The 20200-nt window shown below is 37.8% G+C and overlaps 6 protein-coding genes and 1 pseudogene across 20 annotated transcripts; 3 read left to right on the forward strand and 4 right to left on the reverse strand.

The window, feature by feature from the left end:
• Window positions 1-7: 7 nt before the first annotated feature.
• Window positions 8-1660, forward strand: LOC104783170 (U-box domain-containing protein 33-like). Its single transcript, XM_010508284.3, has 6 exons — window positions 8-317; window positions 410-531; window positions 598-719; window positions 837-941; window positions 1027-1267; window positions 1370-1660. The coding sequence occupies exons 1-6, from the start codon at window positions 152-154 to the stop codon at window positions 1463-1465; spliced, it is 852 nt and encodes a 283-aa protein (XP_010506586.2). The 5' UTR covers window positions 8-151; the 3' UTR covers window positions 1466-1660.
• A 97-nt stretch (window positions 1661-1757) lies between these two features.
• On the reverse strand, window positions 1758-5293 carry LOC104783168 (SKP1-like protein 20). 14 transcript variants are annotated; one of them, XM_087512073.1, is made up of 12 exons: window positions 5121-5287; window positions 4909-4965; window positions 4390-4536; window positions 3985-4080; window positions 3856-3907; window positions 3586-3777; window positions 3388-3498; window positions 3172-3241; window positions 2737-2807; window positions 2496-2662; window positions 2213-2328; window positions 1758-2115 (listed from the first exon to the last, which is right to left on the reverse strand). In XM_087512073.1, the coding sequence occupies exons 5-12, from the start codon at window positions 3874-3876 to the stop codon at window positions 2090-2092; spliced, it is 774 nt and encodes a 257-aa protein (XP_087368199.1). In that variant the 5' UTR covers window positions 3877-3907; window positions 3985-4080; window positions 4390-4536; window positions 4909-4965; window positions 5121-5287; the 3' UTR covers window positions 1758-2089. The 14 variants fall into 14 exon arrangements, 9 of the variants coding, with proteins under 9 accessions (XP_087368199.1, XP_019100646.1, XP_010506579.1 ...); XR_015597752.1 differs by having other exon boundaries at window positions 2737-2842; window positions 3856-4080; window positions 4390-4652; window positions 5121-5260; XR_015597753.1 differs by lacking the exon at window positions 5121-5287 and having other exon boundaries at window positions 2737-2842; window positions 4909-5074.
• A 1603-nt stretch (window positions 5294-6896) lies between these two features.
• On the forward strand, window positions 6897-9317 carry LOC104783171 (aquaporin PIP1-2). The gene is made up of 4 exons (XM_087512074.1): window positions 6897-8238; window positions 8387-8682; window positions 8772-8912; window positions 9011-9317. Exons 1-4 carry the CDS (start codon window positions 7911-7913, stop codon window positions 9104-9106), a joined length of 861 nt encoding a protein of 286 aa, XP_087368200.1. The 5' UTR covers window positions 6897-7910; the 3' UTR covers window positions 9107-9317.
• A 412-nt stretch (window positions 9318-9729) lies between these two features.
• On the reverse strand, window positions 9730-12205 carry LOC104783172 (cytochrome P450 86A8 pseudogene; annotated as a pseudogene). Its single transcript, XR_015597749.1, has one exon. The product of XR_015597749.1 is annotated as a cytochrome P450 86A8 pseudogene (transcript).
• A 2355-nt stretch (window positions 12206-14560) lies between these two features.
• LOC104783173 (ATG8-interacting protein 1) lies at window positions 14561-16627 on the reverse strand. The gene is made up of 3 exons (XM_087512075.1): window positions 16188-16627; window positions 15122-15852; window positions 14561-15006 (listed from the first exon to the last, which is right to left on the reverse strand). The coding sequence occupies exons 2-3, from the start codon at window positions 15815-15817 to the stop codon at window positions 14902-14904; spliced, it is 801 nt and encodes a 266-aa protein (XP_087368201.1). The 5' UTR covers window positions 15818-15852; window positions 16188-16627; the 3' UTR covers window positions 14561-14901.
• Window positions 16421-18442, forward strand: LOC104793570 (uncharacterized). Its single transcript, XM_010519956.3, has 9 exons — window positions 16421-16686; window positions 16849-16929; window positions 17029-17118; window positions 17210-17376; window positions 17531-17600; window positions 17694-17773; window positions 17884-17946; window positions 18052-18128; window positions 18211-18442. Exons 1-9 carry the CDS (start codon window positions 16609-16611, stop codon window positions 18309-18311), a joined length of 807 nt encoding a protein of 268 aa, XP_010518258.2. The 5' UTR covers window positions 16421-16608; the 3' UTR covers window positions 18312-18442.
• LOC104793569 (uncharacterized) lies at window positions 18330-19894 on the reverse strand. The gene is made up of 3 exons (XM_010519954.3): window positions 19021-19894; window positions 18761-18889; window positions 18330-18658 (listed from the first exon to the last, which is right to left on the reverse strand). Exons 1-3 carry the CDS (start codon window positions 19339-19341, stop codon window positions 18476-18478), a joined length of 633 nt encoding a protein of 210 aa, XP_010518256.2. The 5' UTR covers window positions 19342-19894; the 3' UTR covers window positions 18330-18475.
• Between the last annotated feature and the right edge of the window lie 306 nt (window positions 19895-20200).

Raw genomic sequence — 20200 nt, forward strand, 5'->3', positions numbered from 1 at the left:
TATTCGAAGGAACAGAGATACCGGAATGGTGAGATGTGCAGCCATTGGGTGTCTTCTTGTCCAAGTAAACAAGCAAATGCTTCTGCAAGAGACTTGTCTTTTCCAAATTCTTGTCCCTCCATCTTCCTAGAAAGTTCCTTCTTCTCAGGCTATGGAGGAAACAGTCAGCTCAGGGATACTTGAAGAGAAAATCTACGTTGCAGTTGGGAGAAATGTATGGAAGAACACATCAAATCTCCTATGGGCATTACAAAACTCCGAGGGAAACAGAATCTGCATCCTTCATATTCACCAGCCATCTCCAACGATTCCTGTCTGTAAGTGTTGTTTACCCTCTTTTGGCTTTCTAATAAGTCTCTCTGATTAAGAAGTATTGACTTTTAAAACTCTTGTCACTTCTGATGCAAAGTGGGTACCAGATTCGAAGTTTCGACGGCTGATGAGGAGTTAGTGAGAGCATATAGAGGCAAAGAAACGGTGAAAACAGAGAAGATTCTACAAGAGTACCTTAGTATTTGCCTTAAGAAAGGGGTATGTATTGTGCATGTCAACTCTGTTTTCCTTAATCTATTTCTAAAAGGAGGTTGGCTTCTCTAGGTACAGGCAGAGAAACTGTGTTTTGAAATGGACTCAATCGAGAAAGGGATTTTGGAAATGATACAACAGCATAAAATCAGGAAGCTTGTTATGGGAGCTGCTGCAGATAAACACTATTCCATGTAATAATTGCATTGGCTCATTGAGATTAGACATTTAGACATGACAATCTTTTTGGATCTCTCCTGTTTGTTTGCTCTCTAATTATGCCCGTGCGTGCGTCTTGTTAACGTTTGCAGGAAAATGGAGGATCTCAAGTCCAATAAAGCAAGCTTCGTCTGCGAACAAGCGCCTGCTACTTGTCAAATACAGTTTACCTGCAAAGGAAACCTTATCCACACAAGGTTTGGTGAAGACCTTTTTGTTTTCACAGAGATATTCATAACGGCTGGATGCTGCTTTTTTGCTGATGTTTCCTGATCAATGTAGGGAAGCTAGAATGGATGAAGTTCGAGCCCTCTCTGCGCTCTTGTCTGAGTTTCAGCGGCTTGTGTTGCCACAAATAAGCACCAATACGCTTCAAGAGGTAGTAAGTTTGGATGGACAAAAAGACAAGGGATCCTCCTCCTCTTGTCAGTCTGCTGGTACATTGTCACACCCCGGAAGATCTGAGGACTTAATAAACGAAGTTCAAGAGGAACCGAATGACTCATCTTCTCAAGTTTTCCCGGTATGTGTTGCAACTCTGACTAGAAATTATAAAGGCCCTGCAGATTATATTATATTCATTTCATCTGGTTGATGGAATTGCCTACTGTGCTTGTTTCATCAGTGCAGCGGAAGGGGACTAAACATGATAAACTTCCTGATCAGCTACACCAAACTATGGCAGAAGCTCACAATTCAAAACCATGAGCATCGTGAGTGACTCTCCAATTTAAACGTCTCCTGGAAGAAGAGAGAGAGATAAAAACTGCAATGAACTGATATAGTTGTATATACAATGTATGTAGCAAGAATCATTTGTGTGAGATGTAGCTACTTGTGGCTTCTTCTTTTCTCGTCTGGTGTGACTTGTGAGTTGTGATGCTAAAACAAATGGAACCTGTCTTCATTATTTCTTCTTCTTCTAACTATAAGTTATCATCAAGCCATTGATCCTGATCAAGGCGAGTGTTGTTATGTTTTTCTTTTATCCTCTTAGGTCTTATCACATAGTCTAAGGAACTTAAACCATTTATTACACTCGCAATAGTGTGATACAAGAGAGTGTGTCTATGATAAATTTCTGATGCTAAAACAAAATAACTTAACGTAGAACTATTCTAACAACTAAAATAACTTACACGTGGTTTTACAAAGAAAAGGACGGATCACTAGAATGTTAAACATTCTAAATCAAAACTGTTACATGAGGACACGCATCAACCGCCGGTGGTGACTAGTGAACCATTCTCTCTCTCTATTTGCTCACATACATAACCAAAACTGTTTCATTTTCAGCTTCAATTGTGTCATGGAGATTGACGTTTAAGTTCAAACCATAACCCCATCAGTCATCTAGAGTATGTCTAAAACCTGTTTGTCATTTATTTAACACCGCAAGCGTCCAACTCAACATTACGATTAAAGAAAAAAGTATAAGATAATGATGCCAAAATGGATACCACCATACCTGTATGCCGTCTTGTAGTCCCGTTGCCATTTATGGAGAAGTGTACAGGCCTTCTTTCTTGTCCTAGCGACCGAACCCAATTGGAGTTCAGTCTTTGAGCAAAATCCTCTACCTCTCTGTAATAACATTAATACACCACTCATGAGAACCAAGTCTATTTCATTTCCCAAATACGAGATTTTGATGGAGCTGATACTCATCTTTATTCATGACTTGGAGAACAATGTGTAACATTCATTATAAGAAATATATCCTAGTATTGATTTAACAAGGAGGGTCTTACCTATCAAGCATTTCCCTCATGGCTGGATCGATTTCATCGTCTTCATCTTCAGACCTGGCCTTTGGTGTAGAAATGTCATCTTCTGCACTAGGTAAGTTGGGTACCTCTCTCATGCTGGACCCGGTCTTTACAACACATTGTTGTTTGGAATGAAGATCATGTGATTCCTAAGCACAAGGAACGCATTCATTGACTTGGTAAATACCGACCAGAAAACAAACACAGAGAAACTAGTCTGAACCTTATCATGAATGTCATTTGAAGAAACAATCTTCTTTTTCTTCTTCTTCTTTTTCTTTACCACCTTGGGATCTGTGAAACAGAATTTTCCTTACTTCCAATGAGGCCTTCAAAAGGAAGTAGAATAGAGAAAGTAGAAAACTAAGAGGCAACACAAACATAAATCCACAGACCAAATATCTCAATCAAATATGGATAATGAACTATTCACCAAAACAATATTAAAATGGCAGATATGTAGCTCAAAGAGGAAAATAGAGTCAACAACCAAAAATATACATCACTGAATCAACACAAAAAGAATCCAAACATGAACTATAATGTGATGGTACAGTACTTCAGAGTTAAATAGAGAACCTGGAGCAGCCAACGAAGAAACAGAACAAATGAAAGGAAATTGTGAATTTAGAAAACCAGTAAGGTCAAAGGAAAGTACCTCTGCTGTTAATAAATGATAACAGGTCATCCACAGAACGTTCATCCACATGTTCTTCAACCTCAACATTCTAAGACAAGGAAAACCCCCAACTTCATAAGCTAGTGAAACAGTTCAAACTTGCAGACCAAAATTAGCCTCAATTTTCATTCATAAAGCTACAAACTACAAATTTGCAATATCCTAAACAATCTAAATAGAAACTGCTAAACAGACCTTCAATCTCTCTCTTTCTTTCAGCTCCTTTCTCTTCTTTGCGTACAATCTATTCAGTAGTCGAATCCGTGGATCATCCATCGTGTTCTTCAGAGGCTCTAATTTCTCCTCCTGGATAAATTATCAAAGAGCAGTCAAAAAAAGAAGCAGATGGAGAAGACACATCTTAAGAAGAAATGATTTTTGAGAAGCGCATACCTCAGTAAGGTCATCAGGCAAATGAAATATTTCTCGTATCTCTTCAGGGGTTTTTCCTTCAATGATTCGTGCAAGTGCACGACTAGTAAGATCAACCAAAGGCTTCAGCTGCAAACTGTCAGCGGCTGATGTTAACTCACAGAGCCTCTTTGTATCCATTCGGATGAATCTTTCATCATAAGTTTTCCGTTCCTAAAAGAGTGGAAAGTAGATGTATTGAAAAAGGCCCGACAGGGTATGAAAATTTATTCAATAATATAGAATACAAACCTTGTTTGAACGTCCAGGCATTTGATGAAATCTGCAATAATCAAGAACCAAGCTGAACATAGCTGGGTTAACTCGTTGTGGAAGCGATATTGCATGATTCTTAGAAGATCCAACACCCTTCTGTATTACCTCTTGACATATCATGGGACAGAACATTGCAACCTCTTGTTCTACTTGCTGGATTGAGCCATCGGCAGTTTGAAGCCATATGTAGGACTTCATCGTCTGAATTCATGACACCGGGAGAGAAATTTAGTCATTCATATAAATTCGTACAACTATAGAAAAATTACCAACTAGCTAATGTAATTCAGATGATGAGAATAAAGTTAATCATGAGTCAAACACTAAACTGTAAAGATCAAAAGGTGCCTTGGTTAATACTGAGAATGTCATGATATTTAACAACCCTCTAACCATCAAAAACTTAAACAATACTAGTTAAGGCATATGAACTATTAATCCTTTTCCAGCAGAGGTGAAGTAGCTGACTAAGATAGTCTAGTAGTAAAAGGAAAGGAATGAAATTATTACCTCTGGTTTCATGACGGCCAAATTACCTTCTGACATTGATGATAGATCTGATGTGTCTTCTGTTATAATTATTACTACACCTTAAGCTCCCTACTATACAAAACCTCCGTTCTACCTTTCAGCTCCAATATGCACACTCTCAACTCTCTTTTTGGCAAAAAAATAAAAATAAAAAGCATCACCCTTTAATGCTAAAAAGCATCTCTTTAACGGTATCTGACGAGCTAACAAGACAAATTTGAACCTCTAACATCCAATTCACTCTACAAAATCAAAAATTAAGCACAAACCGCAAATCAGGAAAAAAAAAAAAGAAACAAGAAGTATCTAAAAATTGATCCAATGAAGCAGCAAAACAAAAACAGAGCAAAAACAGCCGTATACGTTTTGGAGGTACAATACGAATAATAAAAACAAGTAAAGCAAACAGATAGAGATAGAAGCACGCAATGAATCACCCAATAAGCTCTTTTTAACCAATGGGAAAGTCAATTATTTTGGAATAAACGCGTCGTTTACCTTAAATAACATAAATTGGGTAATGGAGGTCGACTTGCGACGAAGGGATTTTGAAACCTGGTGGTGGACAGCGACGGCGGACGGCGGCGGCCAAGCGATGTGGAGCGGGTAAGAGAGAGAAAGCGGAATTTAAATTTATTTTTATTTAAAAAAAAAAATTACATTCAGATGATGAGACAACGGAGGAAAAATAAGAAAATGAGAGGACTGACCAAGTCCAGGTGTCATAACCACGTTGGCTAACTGATGGCTCGTGGTTGTAAAAAACAATACGGCAAGAACGTTGCGTAAAAAAGGAAACTAGGGTTGGTTAGTAGCGAGAGTGGTTCGAGTCGGTGATGCTTGTTGTGGTGGTTTTAGGTTCATTCGCCGTTAGACCAATTTTAAAAAAAATTTACAATTAGGAGACTTTGTTAATAAGCCAGAGGCGCTTATGGACTAAATTTAGGCCCAGTTAGAAGTATGGGCTTTATTTATCCAGACGATAGATGGGCCAAGTCTATTCGGTATACAGTACATATTTCCAAGAAATTTGGTTTTCCATATTGAGTTTGAATTTGAAATTAAATCGTAGGAACTCTCTCAGCTCAAGCTCACACACATCCTACGTGAAAATGAATAATTTCGGTCACAGATATATATTATTGTAAAAGGGAAACAACTTTGTTTTAATAACAAAAACGTATGTTTGGGTGAATTTTGTTTGTTTTAAATGTAAATTTTAATTAATATATATCCAAACTTTGATGTCCAATAATTTTCTTACATCCGTGAAGTTCATCTTTTAAACCGCTAAAACCACTTTTTTTTATCGATAAAGTTTTGAAAGTATTGTTATTGGATGTTTTAAGATTTTGGTATTGTACTTGTGGTTGTTTAGAAGACTCTTTTGTCAGAAAACTGAAAAAGAATTTTCAAAAAATAAAATAAAATCCAAGAGAGGTGGAGGTGGGGACTATAGCGCAACGGGAATATTGGGAGTGGGCATGCAATTATTGCACTCAGCTAAATAAAATTGATTTTGGCTGAAGGTGACAAGTGTTTGGGTGGCTTGGTCGGTTTTTGTCTACGTAAGTTTGTGCCACGTGTCCTCTTATCCGTGGATTGGACGGCTTGTAATCGTAGAATATTTTATCCTCGCAAACCAAAGTCCATACAAACAAATTACGACCTTCCCCCCCTTTCTTTTTTATTTTTCTTCGAAAAGCCATGGCTTAAAAACCAAGAAATTATAATAAAGAATTTTGCAAAAGTTCAATCCTGATGTTGATAGGTAGTATAGTAGTAGTACTACAATGAAATACCAATAGTTGAGTTTTGATACATAGGTTGAATGGGATTGGTAAGATGATTATATTTTTTTCGTCTTTTGCACACCTGGCAAAATGGTGTAGAATGGTTGTATTTGTGTTATGTATAAACTTATAAGACTTGTGTCGTTGTGTAAATCGAATTTTTTTGCAGAATCCAGAGGACTGTTATGATATCGACTCGACAGGCTTACTAATCAAAACTCATCATACTCATGCAAAACAAAATTATGGCGTTATTTGAGAATGTCAATGATGGTTCGGGATACCAACAATCCGAAAACAAACTTTGCAATATACACCGTTAAAATTACGTGGGTTCCAGAAGGAAATTTGGTACATGGTCATATTATCATATACTACAGTTCATCTGTTCATGATGTGTTATGTGTAAGCTTGGAAGGTAATATGAAAAAGGCAAGGGAGAGTAAATAACGAAATCTGGCAATTTGGTAATGAGACTAGAAGAAGAACAGCACGTGGGTAGGACATAGTGTCACACCCAAAAAGACAACAAAGCAACGAAGCAACCATAATTGTTCGGTCCTTTTTTTTTCTTCTTCTTTTTGGCTTAAACGTTGTCTTTCCTTTTTGGCAAATAGTGGATTGCAGCCGAATATTACACTACCCAATCTTCTTCTTTTAATCTCGTTAAAAATCCACCATTCATAATTTCATATCATACATATTATACATCCATGTTGAAACTGCTTCCTATATATATGTGTAAATGGTGTGGCGTTTTTTCTTCTTTCATATAGGCAATTTATTGATCTAGACTTGGGTGTAGTTGGTACAATAAAGTTGCATTATATACAAACAAAATTCCGATGTCATGATTGATTTGTCTGATTGGTGCATAGATTATTAACTAGCTCTTTCATTATAATTTATAGGATAATGGCGAAGATAATAAGTACAGTATATAACATAACATAACATAAAGAATCTCGTTTTTTTTCTTTTTTCCGTTTTACAGGTTATTATGATCACTCATAACTAAAATTGTTGGAGAATTAAAGTAAGAAAGTTATGCTATAAAGTAACTGTTGGAGAATTAAAATGATCACTAAACTAAAATTAGTAATGTTAGAAAGAAAATATTAGTAGTAGATTATTTGTTGAATGAGGTGTCTCTATGTCTTTTAGGTACGGGTGAGTCCATGTGCTCTTATCCTGACAACGGTCCAAATAAACCGCCGGTTCACCTCGACCACATATTCAACTCCTTTTTGTAATAGTTTTGTAGTATTTTCTTTTCTGGCAAATTAAAGTTCAAACATTAAAAAAAGAACATTCATGAAAGATACATGGATAAAATTCCACATAGTATACAGTATTTTATTAGAGTAGAATACGACATTTGATTAGAGTACATAAAAATAGCTGCAAAGCGGATTTTGAAACTCTGTCCACACACTTTAATTATCATTAGATCAATAACAAGCATTATCAGTAGCAGCATACATGATAACGTTAATTAATGTAATTAAAATCAACTAATTAATACTAATAATAATCATCGTCGTGTTTTTTATGTAAGTTTTAATTTTTCATTTGTTTGCATTATCTTCCAACATTGAGGTTTCGTCACTATAAAAACCACCACTCCCTCAAGCTTCTCTCTGCAACATACATAGTCACAGAGAAACCCCAAAAACCTAAAAAAAAGAGCTCTAAAGAGAGAGAGAGATGGAAGGTAAAGAAGAAGATGTTAGAGTCGGAGCAAACAAGTTTCCGGAGAGGCAACCGATCGGAACATCGGCTCAGAGTGACAAGGACTACAAGGAGCCACCACCTGCGCCCTTGTTCGAGCCAGGCGAGCTAGCTTCGTGGTCTTTCTGGAGAGCTGGAATCGCTGAGTTCATTGCTACGTTTTTGTTCCTCTACATCACTGTTTTGACTGTTATGGGTGTGAAGAGGTCACCTAGCATGTGTGCTTCCGTCGGTATCCAAGGTATCGCTTGGGCTTTCGGTGGTATGATCTTCGCTCTCGTCTACTGCACCGCCGGTATCTCCGGTAAGTCTTCTCGATCTCACGATTTCACTTAGAGCAAGTTTAGGATTCAGCCAGGAACAAATTAGGGTTTACAAACATATATAAGTAGATCTGATTTAGAATGAGGAAGATTCGATCTGATTTGTGTATGTGTTATACAATTTCTCAGGTGGACACATCAACCCAGCGGTTACGTTCGGTTTGTTCTTAGCCAGGAAGCTTTCGCTTACACGAGCTGTGTACTACATAGTGATGCAGTGCTTAGGAGCTATCTGTGGAGCTGGTGTGGTTAAGGGGTTCCAGCCAAAGCAATACCAGGCTTTGGGAGGTGGAGCCAACACCATTGCTCCTGGCTACACCAAAGGAAGTGGTCTTGGTGCTGAGATTATTGGAACTTTTGTCCTTGTTTACACCGTCTTCTCTGCCACTGATGCCAAGAGAAACGCTCGTGACTCTCACGTTCCCGTAAGTTTTTGAAACACAACCAATAGAAAGGATGGGTTTTGGTTTTGTAACTTCGGATGAAAACGCCTAATTTTTGAAAATTTTGACAGATTCTTGCACCGCTCCCCATCGGATTCGCTGTGTTCTTGGTCCACTTAGCAACCATCCCCATCACTGGAACTGGAATCAACCCAGCAAGAAGTCTTGGAGCTGCTATCATCTTCAACAAGGACAACGCTTGGGACGACCACGTGAGTAGTTTTTCACTTCTCTCACCAAACTTACAGTCTTTAGACTTTGATTATCGGTTTACTGATGATATCTTTGTAACTTCTTCTTCTTCTTTCAGTGGGTCTTTTGGGTTGGACCATTCATTGGTGCTGCACTCGCTGCTCTGTACCACGTTATAGTTATCAGAGCCATCCCATTCAAGTCCAGAAGCTAAGCTGATTCAGTTATTTTTATAATCTGGCTTTTCATCTTAGTTTGCTTTTCTTTTGTGAATCTACTACCTGTGTGTAACGTGTGTTTGTATGTGTTGTTCATCTTCCTTTGCCTAATACCTAATGGAGACTCTTATGTAAAACAAAGAAATTCCCCAGAAACATCTGTAATCTTTCTTCTCCACTTATCAAAGGATTTCTATAATTGGCACATTCGGGCCATTTGTCTAGTAGAGACATATGATTATCTTGAATCCTAGTGGACCAAACATATTTAATGCATTACGTTACACTCTGCTACAAAAAGAAAACTGCCATTACAAATGAATCATGCCAAATGATATGACCCCTATCGATTAAAAATAGCTCAACTTCAAGAATATGACCCCTATCGATTAGAAAAACTACGAATCAACAAATCGTAGAGAACTTAATGAAAATTCAAAATTCATTATATATAAAAAAAAAAACTTGGATTGTGAAACATCAGAGAGTTACTCGATTATTCTACGGATTAATAAGAGTTGGAATTGAGGGAAATAAAATGTGCCCAAAATCGCGATCAGATCTCCAAACGATTTGACATTCTTTTACTACTATACAAGTAAAACCATAGTTGACAAAATTGTATTAAAATAAGATCTTATTAAATCAGATTGAGAGTTTGCTTACAAAATAATGAAATCAAATGTTACTATCTGAATTACGAAAAAAAAAAAAAAAAAAACAGAGAGTAATAAACCGGACAGAACAAACGCACTTTGCAAAATTACCTCTATTGAATTCTGCAGCCAAATCAATCAATCAACGACATTTGGTGGGGGGCTTGGCCAAATAACAGCGTATCTAGCACGCGCCAAAAAGGCGAGTGCCAGTCTCACTATTCAGACAGTAAATGATAGATGCGATTGCTTCACCTACTCTACCTACCTTGAAACGCCGTTACCGACCCCGTCGTCATTGACGTTAGCTGTCTTTTCCTCTCGTAGCTCCGCCGCGATCCCCGTTAAATCCCGTTCGTGGACGTTAACTACAAGACCGTACTTCATGAAAAGAGTTAACGACATCTTCTGTTCCACTTTATGCCCCGCTACCACCGTCAGACGGTGGCGGAGCAAAACCGCCGCCGCTATTGATTTCATTTGCAGATAAGCCAGATCCTTACCCAGACAGATCCTAGGGCCAGCGTTGAACGCCACGAATTTAAACGGATCGTGATTGATAAACCTCCCACCGTCCGATTGCGAGATCCACCTCTCCGGTTTGAATTCCATACAATCTTCTCCCCAAGTCGATTTCATCCTCCCCGCCGAGTAGATCGAATACGTAACCGAAGATCCCGCCGGCACGAACGTCCCGTCCGGCAACACATCGTCCTTCACGGCGCGTTTTGAATCCTCCGGCACCGATGGGTAAAGCCTCAGCGTCTCCGATAACGCCGCTTTTAGATAAACCAAACGATCAAGCTCCTCACACGACAACGGCTCGTCCGTCCATGACGCCACGTCATCGCCACGTGTCTCGATCAGAACGGCGCAGATCTCGCGGAGGATTTTGTACTCTATGGTCGGGTGCTGCGTAATCAACCAGAAAAACCAGCTCAGCGCGACTGATGACGTGTCACGTCCAGCTAGGATGAAGTTGAGCGCCACGCGCTGGAGGATCTCGTCGGAGTAAGATTCCTTCTTCTTGATGAAACGCGACAAGAGGTCGTCGTGTTGTTTCCCGTCACTGTGCTGAGTCATCAAATCTTGCTTACGTGTCGTGATAATCTCAGACAAATAATTATCCACCTGGACCAAGCTTCGGGTCAAGCTGACTTCTAAGCCGAGACGGAGCCATCTCTTGAACTTCCATAAAATCTCCGGCAATATAAACCTTTGTAGTGAAGCCTCCGTGGCTCGATCGAAAGCCACCGCGAATGTGTTCACCGGAAGACCTGGTGCGCAAGTCCGCGGATCTTTCCCGAAAGTCAAGCCGCATATGTTATCAAACGTAAGCCGAAGTAGCAAATCTTGAAGATCAATCGGCTCAGAGGCGAGCCGAGACGTTTCAAGAATAGGTAAAAACCGAAGCTTGATCGCCCGGTTAACCCAACGAGCCATTGCTTGACGGAGAGTCCTCGTGGTGAACTCCAAGGCGGCGGTCTTACGCTGGAAAAGCCACGTGTCACCGTCGGAGTTGAAGATTCCTTGACCGAGAAGGTCATGGAAAACGGCTTGCCACGTTGGACCTTTAGGGTAATTATCAAAGCGGTTCTTGAGAATATGCTCGAGGTTTCTTGGATCGCAAGTGACCGTCACGAGACCTTGTTTCTTGGCTAGAAACGGAATGGCGCAGATGCATGTCTGATACGTACCGGAGCAAGCACGGAGGTTGTCGGAGATCCAGTCGTGCATTCGCTCACAATTCTCTATGAGACCAGGGAGACTACCCAATATAGGCCAAACACGTGGACCTTTAAGACAACGAGATATGAATGTGAGCCATAACAAATACGCCGTGATGGCTGTAAGAATCATTAGAGCAGTGGATATATCCATGATTTTCCGGGAAAAAATGTTTTGTGATTCCTTTTCCCTCAGAGAAAAAACGTTATGGCACAAAAATTGAGAAGTTGATGGAAATAGAGACGGCCCAGGTGGTGAAAAAGATAAGAAAATTTCCAAAAAGAGTGATGAAGTTTCAAGAGAGAGAGAGAGAGAGAATGGTTCTATAAGAGATGAATGAAAGAGCACAAGAGAGAAGATTTATAGAAAGAGCAATTATGAACGACAGACTGTGTTTTGTTTTCTTTCCCCACAATGGATTTTTCTCTGTAGATCTCTATTTCTCTATATGGTTTTATCTCTCTAGATCTCTCATAAACTAGAGGAGTGAAGAGCTTTAGGGTATGTGAAGCATGAGATGGTGTGCACTACCATTAATGTTCCTGCTCTAGGCTGGTAGCTAGGTGGTTGGAGACTTTATATATTAGTAAATCTCAATATATAGAGAAGAAGAAAAAAGTGTTTGAACGGTAAATTTTCAAGAGCATTAAAGACGTTTAGTTGAGGAGCCTAAGGAGAAGAGGAAGACAGAGAGAGATCTATGACTAAATGACCCACAGTTTTTCAATGTCCGAGCATGAACCATTTATACAAATTATTTCAAAACACCCAAAAAGAGAGAGATCAAATTTTAAAACATTATGTATTAGAAATTCGTGTAAACGAAGTCACAAAGTAAGCATGGGATGTTGCCTCCTCGTTTTATCTTATTCTCGTGGCTATTAATTGCATACTATATGTTATGAATATCTTAATTAGGGTTTTGTATGTCGGTTCAAGGGAGATGATGGCTTATAGACGATTATTTACTTATTAGTCATAGGCTACTGTATAACGGCAAAATGACAGTGATTTCGCTATTCTGCGGGTCTCTTGACTTTTATCTCAATTACGAAGTTATGTGAAAAGGTTATTTATGTTCGGTTATTTTATATTTTATGTCATTATAAAAACATGAAAACTCATGTCATTCCACTTTTCACGATTAAGTTGAACTATTTTCAGTTAACTACCATAATAACTATTACTATATCACGTTATTCGTTGATTTTTTAGTAATTTTTTAAAATTATGATACGCTTTGACAAGTGTACGTGCGTGTATATAATTATAGAATCCTATTTTTGTGGTATAGAGTGTAGGTATGAGTAATTAATTAGGGCTTCGATTTGATATTGTTAGGGTATGGGTGAACAAACTCACCAATGATAGTTTTGCTCAACTACACAACTATTATAGGTTGCTTATGGGTTTGGTGACTTTTGTCAATATATTTTCAAAAAGCTTATAAAGCATTCAAAGTTCACAATTATATAATAATGTGTCCCCTTCCTAATGCATGATCACTGATAAATTAATTAATGTAAGAGCCAATACAAAAACTGTATGCGAGAAAACCCGTGATGTGTATATGGGCTGCGATCAACACACAATTCTAATTCTACATTTTCACGACTCGAGGATTGGAAAACTAATTACATTAAACTATCAGAGAATTAGTTAAGACTAGACAGACATATATATATATATATATATATATATTGAAGGATAACTGTAATTTGTGAAGGAAGATAATTAAAAAATAATTTTTGACTTTTTCCATCAAAAGCATGAATGCATTGACCCACGAAAGTCAACTTCTCGATTTTTTTTTAACCAAGAACTGAAGAATATGCGGTTCGAACTTCAATACGTCGAAAATCTGTAGACTGAATCCATAATTATTTTCCATTACAGCTGTATGAAACAAGGTGAGTTTTTAATGAACTTGATTGACAGTTGGTTTTCAGTTGATTTATTTTTTCTTTTGCCAAGTTTTTTTTGTCTACGACTCGTTTATTTTTGCAGAATATGAGTTTTTAACATATGTTCGTGTAATTTTGTGGTTAACTATGCAACATTTAGGTTAAAACTTTAGAGAAAGGACAAATCGACAGAGAATATAAGTTATCTAATTAGGTTACCTTCCCATCAACGGCAAAGAAAACATACTTTTTATAGATCGCATAAATAATTTTTTTTTTTGTTTACAATTAATTATCACATTTAAGATATGAAAACTGACAGTTACTTACAGGGAAGTTACATAAAATAGTTAGATTAGGTTAGGTATATCAAGTACTCCCATGCACTATTTGAAATATTTTTAAATGAAGGAATTCTTGATAGTTGATAGTTATCAATTTTTTTTTTTTTTTTTTTTTTTGTGTTTTGGAATAAATGCTATGATGACTTAATATGACTAGAAAATCTTTTCGAAATGGCACATTAATGGTAATGAGTTTTTAACCTTTTTTATGGTTACCAGAGTCTTAGAAACAAACTTAACCGATCAAGTAAAGTAATAAACACAATTGAAATCATTAGATTTCGTGGGTTGTCCCACATGAAACTCGTCATTTAGGTGAAACAAATTGGTCACTTAACTTGTCTCATTTTGCATTTAAGACCATATACAGAATTTTTCTATAAAAAATACTAAAAAACCATATTGAAAAGTAGCTAAAATAATGAATGAATCATTATGATAGTTAGTTACCCCGTCACTTTATCCACATGGTAATTAATACTAGTAATCCAGACAACACTCAACTACTCTGGTCTCTGGAGGCTAACAATTCATACGCACATCATCACATGCTTACTTAATTATCTTTCATTATTGGTTCTGGTTGATTCGTTTATTACCGAAACAAATAAGAACGACGGAATTTTACTTTGGACTACAGTGAGACGCTGACGCATGCTAAAGCCCGGTTCTGTATCGGCGTAACAATGGTTTTTTTGGCTAGTCATAAAATGATTTTGTGATTTCAGCAGCATTTTTACCATTTTTATGAAATGGCAATTTATATTTCTTTACTAGTAGTGTACGATTCCGTCAGCTCTACTGCAAATCAGAACGTCTGTGCAATAAATATTTCCCCTATTATAGTCATCATATAATGGAACTGAATAGAAATAGACAATTACCAAAACAAAACAAAAAAATCATAAAAGTGTGTATATATTTCCAGTTTCCACACTATCACAAGCGCTTGACACCTAACGAGAAAGCTTTGTATTGTAAGAAGGCATTTGGATCTCCATTCTAATGATACAAGATAATGAAGCAACCTAGGCTCTCAAGAAAGCAAGATGCTTTTGAAAATCAGGCACTCATGAAAATCAACACCAAGTTTTGTAGTTACCTATGCTCTTGTGAGATACAAATGGTAAATTGGCCTTTTTGTATCATACTTCCGTCTCTAGATCTCACTGGAGGGGCCACTCCTCACGAGAGCAGCTTGTGGGTTACTTCTCACAATCACATCTTTCAAGCGAGAGAGAGGTTCGAGTAGTCTGCTCAGCTTCTGTGTGGGAACAAAAACATACAAGCGTCGTCAATGAATGGCTTTTGTTGGTTACCACTTGTAAAAACATTATGATTCTTGACAGAAGTTTTTTCGTTTATAGATGATTAATTACCTCACCACTGATGCTTGATTGCCACTTGAGTTGCAAAACCTGCCACCTCTCTTGTTGCCAGCGTTGACCAAGAACTACGAGTCCTGTGACCGCAGCGGCAAAGAATAAGGACCAAATCGCATTTGCTTCTCTTGTGCCTGAATAGATAGATATAGCTCTCCTTCTCCACCAAGCTTCACAAGGAAGGTTGTCTGTTGATTTTTTGGCATCATCCTTTTCGCCCTCGGCATCAGAATGGAGATCTAAGTTCCCTTCTGCGTACTCATTCGCCTCGGCATCAAGTAACCCGTGTTCGTACATGGCTGATTCACTTCCGACTGAATCCATGTATCTAGAAGAGCCAAGCGCAGATTCACCATAGATACTCTGTTGGTTGTCTCCAGCTTCATAATGAAACTGATCAGACAATCCCTGACCTCGCAGCAACAAGTCTTGGCCATCCTTTCCTTGGTCCTCCTCGAATAAATGTTCATCAATGGGTAAATTCTCATGCTCGCTAGGTGGGAATACAAAGTGTTCAGACATGTACAGATCACGTGAAGTCTCTGCTCCATAGTAAGCATCATACTTGCGAACATCTCTTGATTCAACGTTAAACGGACCAGGAGAAGCAGCGTAAGCTGATGAAGTAAGCGAGACGACTTCCCATTCATTGCCACGAGGAGGATGCTCCTCATGATCCTCTTTGTTAGCCATCCTCAACCAAAAGAATCTCCAATGATCCAATAAAACTGAAAAAAAAAAAAAAACCTTTTTTTGGTTAATTGCCACAAAACAAACATAGATTCTCTAACACATCTTCAATTGCAAAATCAGTAATGCAGACAAACGAAATACACGAGCAATTCTAAGGATTTGAATTTTGGAACCAATCAATGTAAGAAAACATCAGAACCAGACGCAAACCAATTCAATTCCTTGACTACTTCGTTCAATCAATCTAAGATACAAAATCATCTCTTTTACACAACTAAACTCAAATCGAGGTATTACTAAAACCTAAGTGGACAAAATCAAACAACAATTGAGAAAGGAGAAAGCAATAATGGTTAATCAGGAAATATACCTATGAAGAGACGATACGAATAGGAAGGAAGGGGATCCGGGAGAGAGATTGATGATGAGATTTCTATATCTTCCAAGAAGAGAGACTTGAGAATCTCTGGGAAGAGATCAGCAATTATTTTGATACCGGCGATACCGGTTCTTAGGTCGGCTGAATTGACGGTGCGACCGGCTGCAGGAGGTAATCGATTGGGTACGTCACCGATAATAACAGGTCTCTTTACATATATATATATATGCGTGTGGATTGACGCAAACGCAACGCAACGCGAAAAAATATGCGATTTTTATAAAACGTCATAAACACGTGGCTTATTGTGATTGGCTCTGGAGAGAGTGTGAGTAAAACAAACATTCATCGTCTCTAATGTGTGGCAGCTGCTTGAATTGAAAACTAGTGTGGGAGAAGGAGAAAGAGGAGAATGGGAGATCTCTATGCTTTGGACTTCGATGGAGTTCTCTGTGATAGTTGTGGTGAAAGCTCTCTATCTGCTGTTAAGGTTCTTTAATAATCATATCAAATCTACTCTCTTAGCTTTTCATCTCTGAAACTCGTGTGGATTATTTTAGAAACATCTGATTCTGATTTTGAAAAATTGGAACTTTAGTTATTGTTTGAGCAGCATCCCCGTTGATATGTTCCGTGTTGTTTATATATATAGGCTGCGAAAGTGAGATGGCCTGCTTTGTTCCAAGGAGTTGATTCCGCTTTAGAGGAATGGATCGTCGATCAGATGCATACTGTAAATTACTTTTTCCCTTATCGTAGAGTATTGTTGGTATCTGATTTAGTTTAAATTAAGATTCTTTTCTAGCTCAGTTCAAGAGTTGGTGTTTGTTAGGTGAGACCTGTGGTGGAAACTGGCTATGAGAATCTTCTACTTGTTAGGCTGTTATTGGAGACGAAGATACCCTCTATTCGAAAGTCTACAGTGAGTGAATCAGAACTGTCTTCATTGAACTTAGCTTGGATTAAGAGATTAGATTTGTATTGTAGATGATGCATTGCACTTGTTTATTAAGGTTGCTGAGGGGTTGACTGTTGATGGGATATTGGAGAGCTGGGCAAAGATTAAGCCTGTAATCATGGAAGCTTGGGATGAAGATAAAGATGCTTTGATTGATTTGTTTGGCAAAGTTAGAGACGATTGGATGAACGAGGACTTGACAACTTGGATCGGTGCCAATAGGTATATATGTCTTCAACATCAAATCCTACTAGACAAAACAAGTTTGAGACTGATATTGTACAAACAGTAAAGGGTTTCATATAGTCAAACTAACATATTATCTAGCACATTGACCTTCATCATAGCTTTAATATATATAGTCTGCTATATGCAGATTCTATCCAGGAGTTTCAGATGCACTCAAATTTGCCAGCTCAAAGATTTACATTGTTACCACGAAACAGGTGCAGTAGTAATGATTCCATTCCAATTCAAATTGTCTCGTCTGTCCCTATCATGAGCTGAACTTTTTAAAGTATGGATGGGAAAAATTGCAGGGCCGCTTTGCAGAAGCATTACTGCGTGAAATAGCAGGTGTGATCATACCATCGGAAAGGATTTATGCTTTGGGTTCAGGGTTAGTATCATTATGAGGTCCACCAAATAAACGTTGATCTTGTTTCTTATCCAGATTTTACCCTTAAGCTAGCTTTTCTTTTTTTCTTTTTCTGTCTGATATCTCAACAGGCCAAAGGTGGAAGTGCTAAAGCTTCTTCAAAATAAACCAGAACATCAGGGCCTGATGCTGCAGTAACTTCCATTACATATATTTATCACTAATTCTTCTCTCTACATGACTTGGTGGTAATAGTAACCATTAGTTTACAATCCTATGGATTGTTTTGATTTGGCCAGCTTCGTGGAAGACAGACTTGCAACGCTGAAGAATGTCATCAAAGAGCCTGAATTAGACAAATGGAATTTATACCTAGGTGGACTCTTCCCTCTCCCATACCATCTCTTCTGATTCTCCTTACTGGTTATTCTAACAAAAAAAAACTTACCTCAAAACAGGAAACTGGGGCTACAACACTGAGAAAGAGAGAGCAGAAGCAGCAAGCATTCCCAGGATTCAGGTTATTGAGCTCTCCACATTTAGCAACAAGCTTAAATGAGTGCAGACTCATCGGAAAAAGAAAAAGCTTTCCTTGTTTTTTATTGTATTCTACGTTTTTTAAGCGAAATTCATAAACCAAACTTGTCAAAGAAATTTCTAATAAGATTCAGTAAAAGAGTTGAACTTTCAGTACTAGCCAAGATAAAAGCTTTATGTGACCACCTATAATTCATCCTTGGTAAGATCATTATTGTTACTATCACCACCTTCATCATCATCTTTCCTTTCATCAGCTTGAAGTTTGTCAACAACATCTTCAAGTGGAGGATCTCCAGGTCTTCTAAACTCTTGCTTCCCTATCTTAACCTCATACGCTTCTTCTTGGCTCAGCACGAACTCCGTTAGCTTATTGAAAATTCACCAAGAAAGAGATTAATCGTGATGTCAGATAAATCCCGATTAATCTACTAAACAACAAAGTTTCAGCATTTGGATGGCGCATTTTACCTCAGTCACTAGCTTCCCATTTTGCATGTTGAACATCAGGGTGCTTCGATCTACAGCCATGAATCTGACTCCTATCCCTCCTGTTCTCAAAACTTTTGTCCATTTCATAGCAATTTCAATCACCATATCCTGAGATTGAATCAATATAAAAAACAAATCACGATTCAGAGAAATTATGAACAGTAAAGTATCTCGTCTGAGACTTATATAACTTAAGGACACAAATTCACGATTCAATTTGGGATTTTTTTTTGGTTTACCTTGGTACGGGGGACGCCTAACCGGAGCTTGACGAATCCGACGACCGGTCCAAAAGTCCGTTTAGCCATCTCCTCTTGGATCTGATCGAATCCCAATTTGGAAAAATCCGGAGGCGGATCAAACTCCGGGGTGGTTACTTGCTTCCCCCACTCTTTCCATGAATCGTCTTCTTCATTGTCTTCAACGTCGTCTAGATCGTCGGAGATCTCGATCCGTCGCTTTCCTGCCTCGGCGATCTGGACGAATCCGGAGAAACTCGAGATGAGAAGAAGAAGGAGGCCAAAAAGTGGAATCAGAGAAGAGGAAGAACGAACGATCATCTTCAAGGTTAACAACAACAACAACAACAACAACAGACGAAGTAAGACGGTATTTCTAAATCAGTAAGCTTTTGCAAAAAAACTCACAAGTCTCTCAAACCATAATAATGTGATTCTTTTTTTGTTTGCTTGTTTTGTGGGAAAATTATTTAAACGACATTAAAACTGAACTCGTTCAAAATATCAAAAACTGTGCGCCGTTATAGTCTCTTATAAAAGAACTGCGTGCCGAAATTAATATTGACGTAAAGATGAAAACGACACAAGCTGTACCATAAATAAAACAGAGTAATTTATCTCTTGAAGGTCTAATCTATAGCTAGACAAGAGGTAAAAATAATGAAGTAAAAATCAGAACTGGAACCAAATACACTGAATGGTTGATGATTTGTGTAGAACCAAGGATTCTCACAATGAATTTAGAGAAACAAATTCACTTAACAATCTCTCTCAAAAACTAGATTTAAAGTTTGAATTGAAATCTCTTAAAGAACAAGGTAAGTTTTCTCTCAAAAACAATAGGGTTTTTTTGTATTGATTTTTTGTATGCTTTGTATAGGGGACAAACCTCCCTATTTATATAGGGATATTTAGATTACAAGATAAGTAAAACTTTCTTAAATCAAGTGCTAAAAATAAAACAAACATCAGCATAATTTTGAAATTCAGGTTTGTTTTCTTTTTTAATATTACCCAATTACAGAAGAAAAAAAGAAATATATGAAATAACGAAATGTAAAATTTACATGGAAAAAAAAAAATAAAAAAAAAGTAAGTAATCCCATTTGATAAGTAATGGGAAAACGACACGTGTATGATCGTGATTAGTGGGAAGAAGGGTACTTAGTTTGTAATAAAA

Source organism: Camelina sativa, chromosome 4, assembly GCF_030686135.1.
Source record: "Camelina sativa cultivar CO46 ecotype springtype chromosome 4, ASM3068613v1".
NCBI lineage: Eukaryota > Viridiplantae > Streptophyta > Magnoliopsida > Brassicales > Brassicaceae > Camelina > Camelina sativa.

Bases quoted from the DNA above. Each gene is read 5' to 3' on its own strand.
- LOC104783171 (XM_087512074.1), top strand. From the start codon at position 7,911: ATGGAAGGTAAAGAAGAAGATGTTAGAGTCGGAGCAAACAAGTTTCCG. The intron at 8,239-8,386 runs GTAAGTCTTCTC...ACAATTTCTCAG, and splicing joins CTGCACCGCCGGTATCTCCG to GTGGACACATCAACCCAGCG. The intron at 8,913-9,010 runs GTGAGTAGTTTT...TTCTTCTTTCAG, and splicing joins ACAACGCTTGGGACGACCAC to TGGGTCTTTTGGGTTGGACC.
- LOC104783173 (XM_087512075.1), bottom strand. From the start codon at position 15,817: ATGGCTAACAAAGAGGATCATGAGGAGCATCCTCCTCGTGGCAATGAA. The intron at 15,007-15,121 runs GTAATTAATCAT...GTTCCCACACAG, and splicing joins AATCAAGCATCAGTGGTGAG to AAGCTGAGCAGACTACTCGA.
- LOC104793569 (XM_010519954.3), bottom strand. From the start codon at position 19,341: ATGATCGTTCGTTCTTCCTCTTCTCTGATTCCACTTTTTGGCCTCCTT. The intron at 18,890-19,020 runs GTAAACCAAAAA...ATTCAATCTCAG, and splicing joins TAGGCGTCCCCCGTACCAAG to GATATGGTGATTGAAATTGC. The intron at 18,659-18,760 runs GTAAAATGCGCC...ATTTTCAATAAG, and splicing joins ATGGGAAGCTAGTGACTGAG to CTAACGGAGTTCGTGCTGAG.
- LOC104793570 (XM_010519956.3), top strand. From the start codon at position 16,609: ATGGGAGATCTCTATGCTTTGGACTTCGATGGAGTTCTCTGTGATAGT. The intron at 16,930-17,028 runs GTAAATTACTTT...GGTGTTTGTTAG, and splicing joins TCGTCGATCAGATGCATACT to GTGAGACCTGTGGTGGAAAC. The intron at 17,774-17,883 runs GTTAGTATCATT...ATATCTCAACAG, and splicing joins ATTTATGCTTTGGGTTCAGG to GCCAAAGGTGGAAGTGCTAA.
- LOC104783170 (XM_010508284.3), top strand. From the start codon at position 152: ATGGAGGAAACAGTCAGCTCAGGGATACTTGAAGAGAAAATCTACGTT. The intron at 720-836 runs GTAATAATTGCA...TAACGTTTGCAG, and splicing joins GCAGATAAACACTATTCCAT to GAAAATGGAGGATCTCAAGT. The intron at 942-1,026 runs GTTTGGTGAAGA...TGATCAATGTAG, and splicing joins GGAAACCTTATCCACACAAG to GGAAGCTAGAATGGATGAAG.
- LOC104783168 (XM_019245101.2), bottom strand. From the start codon at position 4,425: ATGTCAGAAGGTAATTTGGCCGTCATGAAACCAGAG. The intron at 3,499-3,585 runs GTATGCGCTTCT...TAATTTATCCAG, and splicing joins TGCCTGATGACCTTACTGAG to GAGGAGAAATTAGAGCCTCT. The intron at 2,808-3,171 runs GTACTTTCCTTT...TCTGTTTCACAG, and splicing joins ATCATTTATTAACAGCAGAG to ATCCCAAGGTGGTAAAGAAA.